The sequence below is a fragment of the Chrysochloris asiatica genome, unplaced genomic scaffold (assembly GCF_000296735.1).
Source record: "Chrysochloris asiatica unplaced genomic scaffold, ChrAsi1.0 scaffold00013, whole genome shotgun sequence".
Classification (NCBI taxonomy): domain Eukaryota; kingdom Metazoa; phylum Chordata; class Mammalia; order Afrosoricida; family Chrysochloridae; genus Chrysochloris; species Chrysochloris asiatica.
This window is the reverse complement of record NW_006408531.1, coordinates 17582626-17596426: the sequence shown is the minus strand read 5'-3', so window position 1 is coordinate 17596426 and position 13801 is coordinate 17582626. Positions and strand designations below refer to the sequence as shown.

The following is a 13801-nucleotide window of genomic DNA, read 5'->3' as shown; positions in this document are numbered from 1 at the left end:
CTTGTGAAGTAAGGGAAGATCAGATGACCCTGAAGCCATTTTTACATATATTCAAGTGTTGAACTAAGTATAAACAAACAAAATTATTCGTCTAACCCTTGCCCTTTTGTTTTTGTTTTTAAGGACTTGATAGTATTTAGTAACAACAACAACAATAAACTACAGGATGCATCATCCTACACATCATAGCGGAGTACATTTTTCCAATCATACCTGAGCCATCATTAGTCCAGAAGGTTCTTGGATCGGGCTTGGTCAGGATATTAGCTTGATTACATGGCTCTTTCACCTTAAAAAAATACAGAGAAAAGAAGTGATGTGAAGACAGCTGTACAGTGATAATTCTTCAGGAGGGATTCTCACACAAGTGTTTGCACATAGAGTAGGTCTGTGCACTGAATAAGGTGGCCAACCATTCTCCCTTTTCACCACTGTGCTAATCATCATAGCACTGAAAGTTCCATATCCTGAGAGACTCTTCAGTTCTGAGAAAACCAGAGTGTTTGGTCACTCTAGGCCTGATAAAATTTGTTGCCAGAACTCATGGCTGGGTAAGCACATGAGGTCTGGAGTTCAGCTCCCACTAGCTTCCATGTCCTGTGCTTTCTGCCACGTGCAGGCTGCACAGCTGGAGGTAAAGGTCTTGGGTGAACCTTAAGATGCTCACTACATAAAAGTGTTTTGGGTCTCTGCCTAGCAGAAATGATACCTGCAGTGTCTATTGTTTGAGGAGATGCATATTAATGATGCATATTAACTTTTTAACAGACTAGAAATTAAAATGAACCATTGTTTTATAATCATAATAGCATCCTTATGTTCTTAAATAGTAGCACATTCATGTAGAAAACACATATGAGTTATTCAATTTAGAGGCTCTGGCTATGTAATCCAATGAGTTGACTTCATACAACACATTTCAGGAAGCAGCAGTGACCCATTCTGAGGGAGGCATTTTTTATTACTGTGATTTGTGGCTTTCAAATATATTCTCAGGGGAGTATTCATACTGTATCAAGAACTTTCCATTTAGAAATATTCTGTAGTGTTATCTTAGGTTACTGTGACAGTCTCTTGATGAATATATTGTTTCCATTGCAATGATAATCATAATACTCAAGAATGTCATTGTTTAGTTCAGCTTCTTCTCTTCTTGTTGACTAATATTAAAGAACATGCTATCTGGTGCTATCTGACAGTGTTCAACAGCTATTCATGAGGTTTTCAGTGATTAAATATTTGGAAGTAGACCATCTCTACTTCTTCCTCGTCTGTCTTTGTCAGGAAGCGCAGTTGAAACCTGTCCACTATGGGTGACCTTGTTGGTATTTAAAATTCCACAGCACCGTGGACTGTGGTCCACATATGAGCAGCATTGCATAACATCTCTTGGATTTGTCCAAGCAACCTCGGTATGAATTCCTTCTAATGAGCTACTTATGTCACTGAAGTACTCCTCCAAATGTTAGTAAGTTCTTCGTAAATTGAACAGAAATCTGGATCCTTGAATCTTTTCTTACTGCTTCTAACTCTATCTTGACATACACCAGATCTACTCTTCCTTTTATAGAGTAATCCCTCAAATATTTAAAAGAAGCTATTTTGTCTCCTCTGAGATTTCTATCTCCATTTAACTGGTCTTTCTTTTCACTGTTCCTTATGAAATGGTTTTAAATCTTTTTACCACTGTCACTCTGTTCTAGAAGACATACTCTCTGGATGGGAACAAATCCCATAGGAGTTCCAGATAATAGTCACTGAAATAAATTGGTTTTGAAGGAGCGCTCTTAGAACTGCTAGCAGTTTCCAGATGTAACTAAAATGTTTCCAAGGTTCTATAATGCTAACAAAGGAATGCTGGTAAAGCAGTTCAACATCAGGCTGCTATCCACAAAGACATCCGAATATGAGCCCACCAGCTGCTCCGTTGGAGAAAGATGAAGTGGTCTGCTCCTTTAAGATTGACAGCTTCAGAAATCCTACTCTATCCCATAGGTTCACTATGTGCTGGAATTGACTCAATGGCAGTGGCAGTGAGTATAAATCTAACAGGCTTTGAAAGTAAAATATGCTCTGCTACTCAAACACTTTTTATACTTTTTATTCCCCAAAGTTCTAATTGATTTTTATAATTATATTCCCATCTGGGGAAATCTTCATGCCTGAGCCTTCTTTCTACATTAAGATCTAATTACCCTGTGTCCTTATGGCATTTGCCATTGAAATGTCAAAGTGTCAAACAAATGTCATTCTTCCAAATCTCATTTGCTTATGAATGATTCTTTACCACTGTTTGTTGAAAAAGTTTTCTACATTAAATTCAGGGTCATCAAAAATTACTTCATGCTTTTTGTATTGTTATCATTACAAGTATAATATACAATTCTTCAAGTTTCTGAAGAACCAATGTATTCAAAGGAAATGATTTGCTAAGCTCATACAGTATATTTTAAACTCACATTTATATAATTCCATTAATAAATAAATATACTACAACAGTTTATAAGCAACTAACTCATGAAGCTTTAGGTAATTCACAGAAGTGAGAAAATTCATTTTCAGCTGTCAATATTGACAAGTTTTCAAGGGACACCTCTGTGTTTACTGCAGAAAGATGGAAACTGAAGATGTGATTAGCACTTCAGGCTTTGCATTCTGACAGAATTCACAAAGGGTTTTTTAAATATTTTCTTTTTCACAGGGATAAGACTTTAGGAGAATTTTTCCAATAGGATGCAGACCTTGGGGATATGATTGGGAAGTGACAAAAAAAGAATAGCATTACTGAATTTTTAAACATTTTCTTATAGAAAATTTCAAGCATATACAAAAGTAAATAAAATAGAATGAGAAATTCCTATGTGCCTTCCTTCCTACTTCAGCAATTACCAACACTTTGATATTTTTATTTCAGTTAACATGCCCTCAGTGAGGATGAACTAGAAAAATTCTACCAACCCAATCTGGAACTGATAAAACATGCACTCAAGATGTATTGATCATTACTGGTGATTGAAATGCAAAGGTTGGCCTTGGTGACAGAAATGATGCTGAAGAATGCATGATAGAATACTGCAAAATAAATGATTTGTTCATTTCAAATACCTTCTTTAGATTGCATAAGAGACGACTAAACACATGGACCTCACCAGTTGGAATGCATAGAAATCAAATTGACTACATCTACGGAAAGAGAAGATGGAAAAGCTCCACATCATCAGTGAAAACAAGGCTAGGGGCAGACTGTGGAACAGACCATCAATTACTCATACACAAATTCAAACTGAAGCTGAAGAAAATGAAAACAAGTCCACAAGAGCCAAAATATGACCTTGAATATATCCCACCTGAATTTAGAGATCATCTGAAGAACAGATTTGATTCATTAAACACTAACGACTGAAGACCAGAAGAGTTGTGGGGTGACATAAAGAACATCATACATGAAGAAAGCAAAAAGTCATTAAGAAGACAAGAAAGAAGGAAACGGTCAAAATGGATGTCAGAAGAGACACTGAAACTTGCTCTCCAGCATAGAGACGCTAAAACAAATGGAAGAAATGGGGAGGTCCAAGAGCTGAACAGAAAATTTCAAAGATCAGTTTGAGAAGATAAAGCCAAATATCACAACAAAATGTGCAAAGATCTGAAATCAGAAAATCAAAAAGGAGGAACACGCTCAACAAATTTCAAGCTGGGGGAACTGAAGAAAAAATTCAAGCCTCAATTTTCGTTATTGAAAGATTATCTGGGCAAATTACTGAATGATGTAGAAAGCATCAAGAGAAGATAGAAGGAATACACAGAGTCACTGTACCAAAAGGAAATGATTAATGTTCAACTGTTTCAAGAGGTAGCATTTGATCAAGAGCCAATGATACAGAAGGGTGAAGTACAAGGTGCACTGAAGGAATTGGCAAAGAAAAAGGCACCAAGAATTGATAGAATCAAAATTAAAATCTTTCAAGAAAGTGAGGCGGCACAGGAGGCATGCACTCATCTCTGCCAAGAAATTTGGAAGACAAATATCTGGCTGACTGATTGGAAGAGATCCATATTTGTGCCCATTCAAAAGAGAGCTGACCCAGCAGAAAACAGAAATCATCGGACAATCTCTTTGATATCCCATGTAAGTAAAGTTTTATTAAGGTAATACAGAAACGACTGCAAGCATACATTGATAGAGAACTTCCAGAGGTTCAAGCCAGATTCAGAAGAGACCATGGAAGGAAGGGTTATCATTAGATTTCCGACGGATCTTGGCTGAAAGCAGAGAATATCAGAAAGATGTTTCCCTGTGCTTTATTAACTATGCAAAGGTTTTCGATTGTGTGGATCATGACAATCTATGAACAACATTGCGAAGTATGAATATTCCAGAACACTTAATTGTGCTCATGAGGAATCTGTACCTGGACCAAGAGGCAGTTGTTCGAACAGAACACGGGAACACTGAATGGTTTAAAATTAAGAAACGTGTGTGACAAGGTTGTATTCTTTCACCATACTTATTCAACCTGTATGTTGAGCAAATAATCCGAGAAGGTGAAGTCTATGAAGAGAAACATGGCATCAGGATTGGAGGAAGACGCATTAATAACCTACGATATGCAGATGATACAACCTTGCTTGCTGAAAGTGAAGAGGACTTAAAACATTTACTGATGAAGATCAAAGAGCACAGCCTTTGGTATAGATTACATCTCAATGTCAAGAAAACAAAAATCCTCACCACTGGACAAACAAACAACATTCTTATCAATGGAGAAAAGATTGAAGTTGTCAAGGACTTCATTCTTGTTGGATCACCTATCAACACTCACGGAAGCAGCAGTCAAGAAATTAGACGATGTATTGCAATAGGCAAATCTGCTGTACAAGACCTTTTGAAAGTGTTGAAGAGCAAAGATGCCAGCTTGAGGACTAAGGTGTACCTGACCCAAGCCATGGTATTTTCAATAACCTCATATGCATGCGAAAGCTGGACAGTGAATAAGGAAGACCCTAGAAGAATTCATGCTTCTGAGTTATGGTGTTGGAAGAGAGTATTGAAAGTGCCATGGGCTGCCAAAAAAACCAGTAGTAGACACGTTCAGGAAGAAGTGCAGCCAGAGTGCTCCTTGGAGGCCAAGATGGCCAAACTTCGTCTCTCACACTTCGGACATATTATTAGGAGGGTCCAGTCACTGGAGAAGAGTATCATGTTTGGTAAGGTGGAGGGTCAGAGAAAAAGAGAAAGACCCCAATGAGATGGATTGTCCAAGTGGCAGCATTGATGGACTCAAGCGTGGCAAAAGTAGTGAGGTTGGCCCAGGATCAGGCATTTTTTCATTCTGCTGTGCATAAGGCCCTACGGGTTGGCACTGACTTGTTGGCACCTAGCAACAACAACAACAACTTTTTGGCTAGAATATCTTAAAGCTAATACCAGATATTATGACATTGCATCTATAGATAAGTTTCTTTTTATTAATTTCATATAATTGTATATGTTGTTGTTGTTAAGTGCCGTTGAGTCGGTTCCGACCCATAGCGACCCTGTACAGGGTTTCCGAGGGTGTAAATCCTTACGGGAGTAGAAAGCCTCATCTTTCTCCCGCGGAGCGGCTGGTAGTTTCGAACCGCTGACCTTAAGGTTCGCAGCCTGATTCGTAACCACTACGCTACCAGAGCTCCTTATAATTGTATATAATACCATATAAATCTGAAAACATCCAATATTAATCAGAATATGGAATGTAGCAATATGAATATAGGATAACTGGAAACTGTTCAAAATGAAATTATGGAATGGATAAATGTCCATGTTTTAGCCATTATTGAGCTAAAGTGGACTGATATTGGCTATTTTGAATCTGACAATCATATGGTTTACTGTACTGGGAACAACAAATTCAAGAGGAGTAGCATAGCATTCATTGTCAAAAAGAATATTTCAAGGTCTATCTTGAAGTAAAATGCTGTCTGTGATAGGATAATATCCATATGCCTATAAGAAAGACCAGTTAATACACAATTATTCAAATTTACACACCAACCACTAAAGCCAGTGATGATGAAACTGAATTCTACCAACTTCTTCAGTCTGAAATTGATCAACATGCAATTAAGAAATATTGATAATCACTGGTAATTGAAAACAAAGGTTGGAAACAAAGAGGAAGAAGGATCAGTAGTTGGAAAACAGGACCTTGGTGATTGAATCAACACTAAAGATTACACAATAGAATTTTACAAGGCCAATACCTTATTCATTGCAAATATCTTTTTAAAACAACATAAAAAATGACTACACACATGGATCTCACCAGATGGAATACACAGAAATCAAATTGACTACGTCTGTTGGAAGGGAGAGTGGAAAAATTCCATATCACCAGCCAAAACCACAATCAGGGCAGACTGTGGGACAGACCATCAGTGATTCATGTAAGTTCATGCTGAAGCTGAAGAAAATTAAAACAAGTCCATGAAAACCCAAATATGAACTTAAATATATCTGTAATGGTATAAGTTCTGTGTCAACTTGACTAGGCCAGGATTCCCAGACATTTAGTAGTCGGGATGTGCTTACTCCCATGGTGATGAAACCTAATACAGACATAGTTACCTCTGTGATGATTGGCTATGAGCAGTCAATCAATTAAAAGGATGTTTTCTTGGGGGTGTGGTCTGCTCCCAATATAATAGATGCTCAGTAAGGCTCTGTCTTGCTCTCTTCTGTTGGGGACCTGGGACTCTGTAACTGTACACTATTTCCTTGATAATAAACCTCTCCCTCTGTGTGTGTGTATGTTTCACTGGTTTTGCTTCCCTAGAAAACCCGGCCTAAGATAACATCCCCTTGAGAGCATCTCTAGAATAGATTTGATGCATTAGACACTAATGGCTGAAGATCAAAAGAGTTGTAGGAGGACACCAAAAACATCTCACAAGAAGAAATCAAAAGATAATTAAAAAGACATGAATGAAGAAAAAGATAAAATGGATGTCAGAAGAGACTCTGAAACTTACTCTCCATCATCTTAGAGATGCTAAACCAAGTGGAAGAAATGAGGAGGTAAAAACAGAAATTTTCAAAGGGTATCTCGAGAAGACAGAGTCAACTATTATAATTAAAGGTACAAAACCTGGAGTTCGAGAACCAAAAGGAAAGAATACCCTCAGCATTTCTCAAGCTGAAAGAACTGAAGAAGAATATTCAAGCCTCAACTTACTATATTGAAGGATTCTATGGACAAAATATTGAATGACTGCAGAAAGCACTGAAAGAAGATGGAAGGTACACACAGTTTCTGTACCAAAAAGAAATGGTCTATGTTCAGTCATTTCAAGGAATAGCATATGATCAAGAACCAATGGTACTGAAGGAAGAAGTTCAGGCTGTAGTGAAGGAACTGGTGAAAAGCAAGGCTCCGGGAATTGACAGAGTACAAATGGAAACCTTTCAATAAACTGATGCAGCCCTGGAGGTACACACTCATCTATGCCAAGAAATTGGGACGACAGCTACCTTGCGAACTAACTGGAAGATAACCATATTTGAGTCCATTCTAAAGAGAGGTGGCCCAATAGAATGCAGAAACTACTGAGAAATACCATTAATATTAAAAGCAAGTAAAATTTTGCTGAAGAGAATTTAAAAATGACTGCAACACTACATTGACAGGGAACTGCCAATAATTCAAGCTGGATTCAGAAGTCATGGAACTAGGGATATCATTTCTGATGTCAGATGGATCTTGACTGAAAGCAGAGAATACCAGAAAAATGTTCACATGTGCTTTATTGACTTTTAAATCCTTTAGACTGTGTGGCTCATAACAAACTATGGATAACTTTGAGAAGAATTGCACTCATGAGGAACCTGTACATAAACCATGAGGCCAGGGGCCAAACAGAACAAGAGGATCCTGAATGATTTAAAATCAGGAAAGGTGTGTACCAGGGTTGTATTTTTTCACCATATTTATTCAATCTGTATACTGAGCAAGTAATCCAAGAAGCTGGATTATATGAAGAAGATTGGAAGAATTAACCACTTGGAGGAATTGGTTTCATTAACAACCTGCAGTATGCAGATTACACAACCTTGCTTGTTGGAAGCAGAGGACATAAAATACTTACTAATGTAAGTATTTTACTAAGGTCAGAGGTTCAAAACTACCAGCCGCTCCGCGGGAGAAAGATGAGGCTTTCTACTCCCGTAAAGACTTACATCCTCGGAAACCCTGTACAGGGTCGCTATGGGTCGGACCCAACTCGATGGCACTTAACAACAACAATGAAGATCAAAGACCACAGTCTTCAGTATGTATTGCACCTCAATGTAAAGAAAACAAAATTCCTCACCAAAGGACCAATAAATAGCATTGTGATGAATAGAGGAAAGACCAAAGTTGTTAAAGACATCATTTTGCTTGGTTCCACAACCAACACTCAAGGAAGCAAGAGCCAAGACATCAATGACATATTGCATTAAGCAAATGCTGCACAAAACCTCTTTAAAATGTTCAAGAGTGAAGATGTCAGTTTGAGGACCAAGGTACAACTGACACAAGCCACGGTATTTTAAATATCCTCATAGTATGTGAAAGTTGGGTATTGAATAAGGAAGACCATAGAAGAATTGATGTATTTGAGTTATGGTATTGGAGAAGAATATTGAAAGTACCATGGGCTACCAGAAGAACAAACAAATTTGTGTTAGAAGAAGTTAAGTTGGAATGTTCCTTAGAAGCCAGGATGGCAAGACTTTTTTTAATCTCATACTTTGGGCTTTTGTTAGGCAGGACCAATCCCTCGAGAAGGCCATGATTCTTGGTAAGATAGAGGGTGAGTGGAAGAAAGGAAGACCCCCCAACGAGATGGACTGCCACAGTGGCAGCAGCAATGGGCTTAAAAGTAACTAGAAGTGTACAGATAAGTACACTGTTCTTTTCTGTTGTGCACAGGGTTGCTATGAGCTGGAACCGACTTCACGGCACCTAACAACAAGAAAATGTCTAGAATTTCATCTAAGAAATAAAGAGTGTATTTCTAACAATGACATTTTTTTATCCTCATCAGGCCATTATTATAGCTAACAATTAAATTTTTAGAAGTTTCCTGAAGGTCATTAATGTTGATTTAGTCCACAGAGTATGTACATTGTGAAAACCAGAGGGAAACACTTTACAGTCTTTTGCAGAGAGAACAATTTGGATCTGATGATTTAAAAAGACATCCTTTAAAATGATAAACTCCACAATATCAATGGAATTTATCCTTACTTATTTTAATCCTTATATTTTATTTTGGGAGAGGCATCTTAAGAAAATTATGTTTGAAGTAGAACTAGTATTGTCTTTTGTCTTCTTTCCAAAAAACCCTATGATGGAAGAGAGAGAAAATGCCTTTCCGTGATAGAACTGAAAGTGTTGAAGTGCACGAGTGGAAAGAAAAGGATTGTACCAAGATAATTGCTGGGTACATAATCCCTATAGTTTTGAAAACTAGAATTGCCATTACAGGCTTTGATTTGAATACTAGAAGATGGGGTTTATCCGAATATCACATTTAGGGAGATGTCAAATGTTTAGAAATTTTTGACAGGCTCTGGAGATTGAATTTAGAAACCATTTACAGTTATGCTAATGTGAGAAATGAGCCAAAGTCTTAAGTCTACAACAAGCCTTCAATTAATGGCAAGGAGGAATAATATTAAGGATTGTTAGAAAGGAAATAGTATGATTATCTGGCTCCATTTTGTCGTACCCTGATTTAAAGCATATTGGTCCACAATAAATAAACACATACACAGGTATATGAAGAATCTAAAAATCCGTGATAATGATATAGAAAAAAAAAAAAAAGGTAGCTTCTCTTTGATTTCTTTTTTACTTATTAATTTATTTATTATATGTGACTTTCCATAAACCACTTTAGCTGTGGGTATGAAAGTCCTTAACTCTTTCTAAAATACAACAGAAATTCTCAAATGCCTCTACCTTATTAAGTCCCACTTCATGCTAAATGATATTCAAAAAGAAGTAGAACTACTTTATATCTAAGGAAATTAAATTCTGTCTCTTAAGTTGCTTTAGAGATACTTTGGAAAAGATCAGTATCTCAGGATAGAATGCCATCCTGTAAAACCTAACTTTGAGTTCAGTTCTTTGTATCCAGAGTCCTCAAGTGGCACAAATGGCACTCGACTGCTAATGGAAGCTCAAATCCACCCAGAAGCTGCTCAGAAAATTGTCATGGCAAACTGCTTCTGCAAAGTCATAGCCTAGAAAGTTCTGTGTAGTACAGTTCTACTCATGGGCTTGCCATGCCTCAGAACTGACTCAACAACAATAGATTTGTTTGTTCATTTCCTTTGTAACCATGAGGAAGAAAAGTCTTATTCCGGCATTTCTTCTTGATGGGTTTGTTACAGTCAACAAGTATTTATTGAGAATTTGCTTCAATATAAATATTACTCTGCTGGTTATAAGAACACAAAGAAAACTTGTTGGTCTCTAGATTTTCCATTTGGATTGGGGAACAAGACAAAGACATCTACAAAACAGATATGAAACCCAAAATGGCGTACCTCTAGAAGTTGAGTAGCGTTTAATGGAGGAAACAAGAATGGAGGCTAAGTTGTCCAGCAAAGTTTAAGGAGGCGGTAGAACTTAAACAGGCTTTTAACATACTGGCAACAACAAATGAATTGGAGTTCAAGGTGGATGAAATAGTATAAAGGTATGGGAGCAGAACTTAACAATATATTTGGGCAGTACTTGGTTAAACAAATTCTTGAGAATAGAGGTTTATGGGAGAAATGATTGGAAACAGAGTGGTGAGTCTTCACTTACACAGTGGCAGGGAGGTAGGTGGGCTTCTCCTGCCTCTGCCCCTTGACTCCAACCCTTACTTCACTGTGACAGAGGGTGAGGGAGGAGTGATGGCAGTTGGGCTGGAGAATGTGCCTACACTCACTCAATGTAACTCACATGTCTACAGTTTATCTAGTATCACCAACTTCCACCCTCATAAAGATGGCAGTTTGGACAAGGATATCAGGAGTCTGGTCAAGAGATCACTGCAGAGTCAGAGACCAAGAGTCTTATCATTCTAGTCTCCAAGAGCTAATGATTTATCCTCATTCAGTTGGTTAACATTCATTTAATCCATATAACATGGAATATAAAAGCTATTCTTGACATCTGAAAGACAGATTCTAAACAACTAAACAGCTGTGCTTCTTTTGTGAGTTTATTTCATTTGCATCCTTGTCAGCCTGATATTTTTCAGTGTAACTCCTGTGATGATAACCTGTCTTAAGCAGCTAGCTGTTTCACTTACTGATATTTCTTGTTTAATCCAAAAAGCACTTGCATTTCAAACCCTGGTGTATTTAAGTGAAGATATCTAGGTCAAGCCTGTCTGAAATCAGATGTTTTCTACACTTTACACCAGTAATGTAGTTCAGAAGTCGTGGTGCGGTGCTATAGGATAAGCACTACACAGCTAACCATGAGATCTGCAGTTCAAACCTACCAGCTGCTCCTTGGAAATCTTATACAGGGTTGCTATGAATCAGGACCAACAACAGCAAGTATAGCAGAAACAATCAGAGATTTGAAGAACTAAAAGGGATTTTATGTATTTATTTATTTATTTTTAGCTTTATAATTTCTTTTCTTGTTGTGGAAAGTATATACGACAAAATATACACCAGTGAAATGATTTTTACATGTATAATTCAGTGATACCTCATTTCTGATGTCTGATGGATCTTGGCTGAAAGCAGAGAATATCAGAAAGATGTTTACCTGTGCTCTATTGACTATGCAAAGGCTTTTGATTGTGTGAATCATGCCAAACTATGAACACCATTGTGAAGTATGAGTATTCTGGAACATTTAATTGCTCACGAGGAATCTGTACCTGGACCAAGAGGCAGTTGTTCGAACAGAACATGGGAACACTGAATGGTTTAAAATTAACAAAGGTGTGCGACAGGGTTGTATTCTTTCACCATACTTATTCAACCTGTATGCTGAGCAAATAATCTGAGAAACTGGGTTCTATGAAGAAAACCATGGCATCAGGATTGGAGGAAGACTCATTCAAAGGGATCGTTTTTGACCACCCCTTTACTTTATGGATGAAAAAACTGGGGACTAGAGGTAGTATAGCTTGTTTTAGTTAGTGACTAATTTCGATCTAGTCTGTTAACATTTTAAGATGTCCACTGAGTCCTGATGCTAGTTTCCTGAAACTCAAGTTTTTCATCACTTAAAAACTTAATATTGTTCTTCATTTTATTCAGTTAATATTTGTGGCTAATTTACTGCATAGTAGGGATAGTACTAGGAGCCATGGACAGAAATCTGAACCAGATGGACATGGACCTGTTCTCATGGAAATTATTTTCTAATGGTACCTATTCAGATGAGAGCTAAGGTGGTAACAAACCGGATGATATGAAGAAAAATATGTAGCCCCTTTAGATACTATGGGGGAGTCCTTCTTCTTATCAAGGATCCCTTGGTTGGTACGAATGGTTAATGTTCTTGGCTACTAACCCAAAGACGAAGACTCAGAAGTACCTTAGAAGAAAGCCCTGATTATTTACTTCTGAAAAATCAATGGAACCATATGGAGCACAGTTCTACTCTGTCACACATGGGATCACCATGAGTTGTATTAGACTTGAGGACAACTGGTCTTGGTTCTTCATATACATTTTAAGATAACACCACTAGACTCAATATCAGACATGTGCCTTTGCATGTTGAAACACAAACAAAATAAGCACACAGATCTGACTTGACTAAGACACAGCTTTTCAACATTTAAGGTACTCTGGTGGCACAGTGGTTAAAGCATTCAACTGCTTACCAAAAGGTCAGTGGCTCCAACACCCCAACCACTTCATGAGGGAAAGATGTGATAGAGTTCTTCTGTAAACGTTACAGCCTTGTAAGCTATGGGCAGTTCTCTAGTCTACAGGGTCTCTGGGAGCTGGAACAGACTAGATGGCCATGGGTTTTGTTTTATGTGGATGCTTTAAATTGAAGCTGTGCTCGCTGGAGCCAGGTCCCCACACACATTTAACTTCACTGATTTAACTTTCCAGCTTGTACTTGCAAGCATTTGAGTTTCAACCCTTAATTGAAGTCTACACAAGGACAAGATATCTAGCTAAAATCTTAATGTAGTAAATGTATCGTTGTTGTTGCTGAGTGCTGTTGAGTCAATTCTGACTCACAGAAACCCTGCATAGGGTTTCCAAGGAGCGGTCGGTGAGCTTGAACCAGCAACCTTGCAGTTCAAACCAACTTTTCAGTCTAGCACATTAACCTACAGTGCCACACAGATACTAATTATTTTTGACATGGTGTTTGTAGATTGTGCCTGGCTTAGAGAAGGAAACTGATATACGTTTATTGACTACATATAGATTTGGTAGGACTCAAAGAATGTTAGTCAAAGTTCATGTATTGCAGAACCACAGTATTTCATAGGTAGAAAGGACTAAAATAGCAGGTCAATATCCTTATTCAACAAAAGATACAGGAAATAATCAGAGCTCAACAAGAAGAGGAAAAAAAGAGTAATCTGATACAATTAGATGAACTTGACCTACACCTATGGATGCAGTAGCTCAAAAGAGGGAACAAGTCCTTACAGCAAGAATCATTTCCAACCCCTCCACACAAAGAGTAGACAGGGATGGCCAACTTGGACATTGGCTACCCAAAATGGGGTGGGTGGGGGGCCTACAAAGGCAAGAAGTGACTGGCTTACAAGCTTTCAAGAGGGA

General features: G+C 37.8%; 1 protein-coding gene and 1 pseudogene across 1 annotated transcript in view; one reads left to right on the top strand and one right to left on the bottom strand.

Annotated features, from left to right (window-relative positions):
* LOC102820569 (serine/threonine-protein kinase Sgk1-like) overlaps positions 1–13801 on the bottom strand; it is a 211846-nt gene that overhangs the window by 52384 nt on the left and 145661 nt on the right. Inside the window, exon 3 of the mRNA XM_006834645.1 lies at positions 214–289. Coding sequence (XP_006834708.1) covers positions 214–289 — 76 coding nt within the window. The remainder of the gene's footprint in view (positions 1–213; positions 290–13801) is intronic.
* Positions 12354–13801, top strand: part of LOC102818187 — an 11775-nt pseudogene continuing 10327 nt past the window's right edge.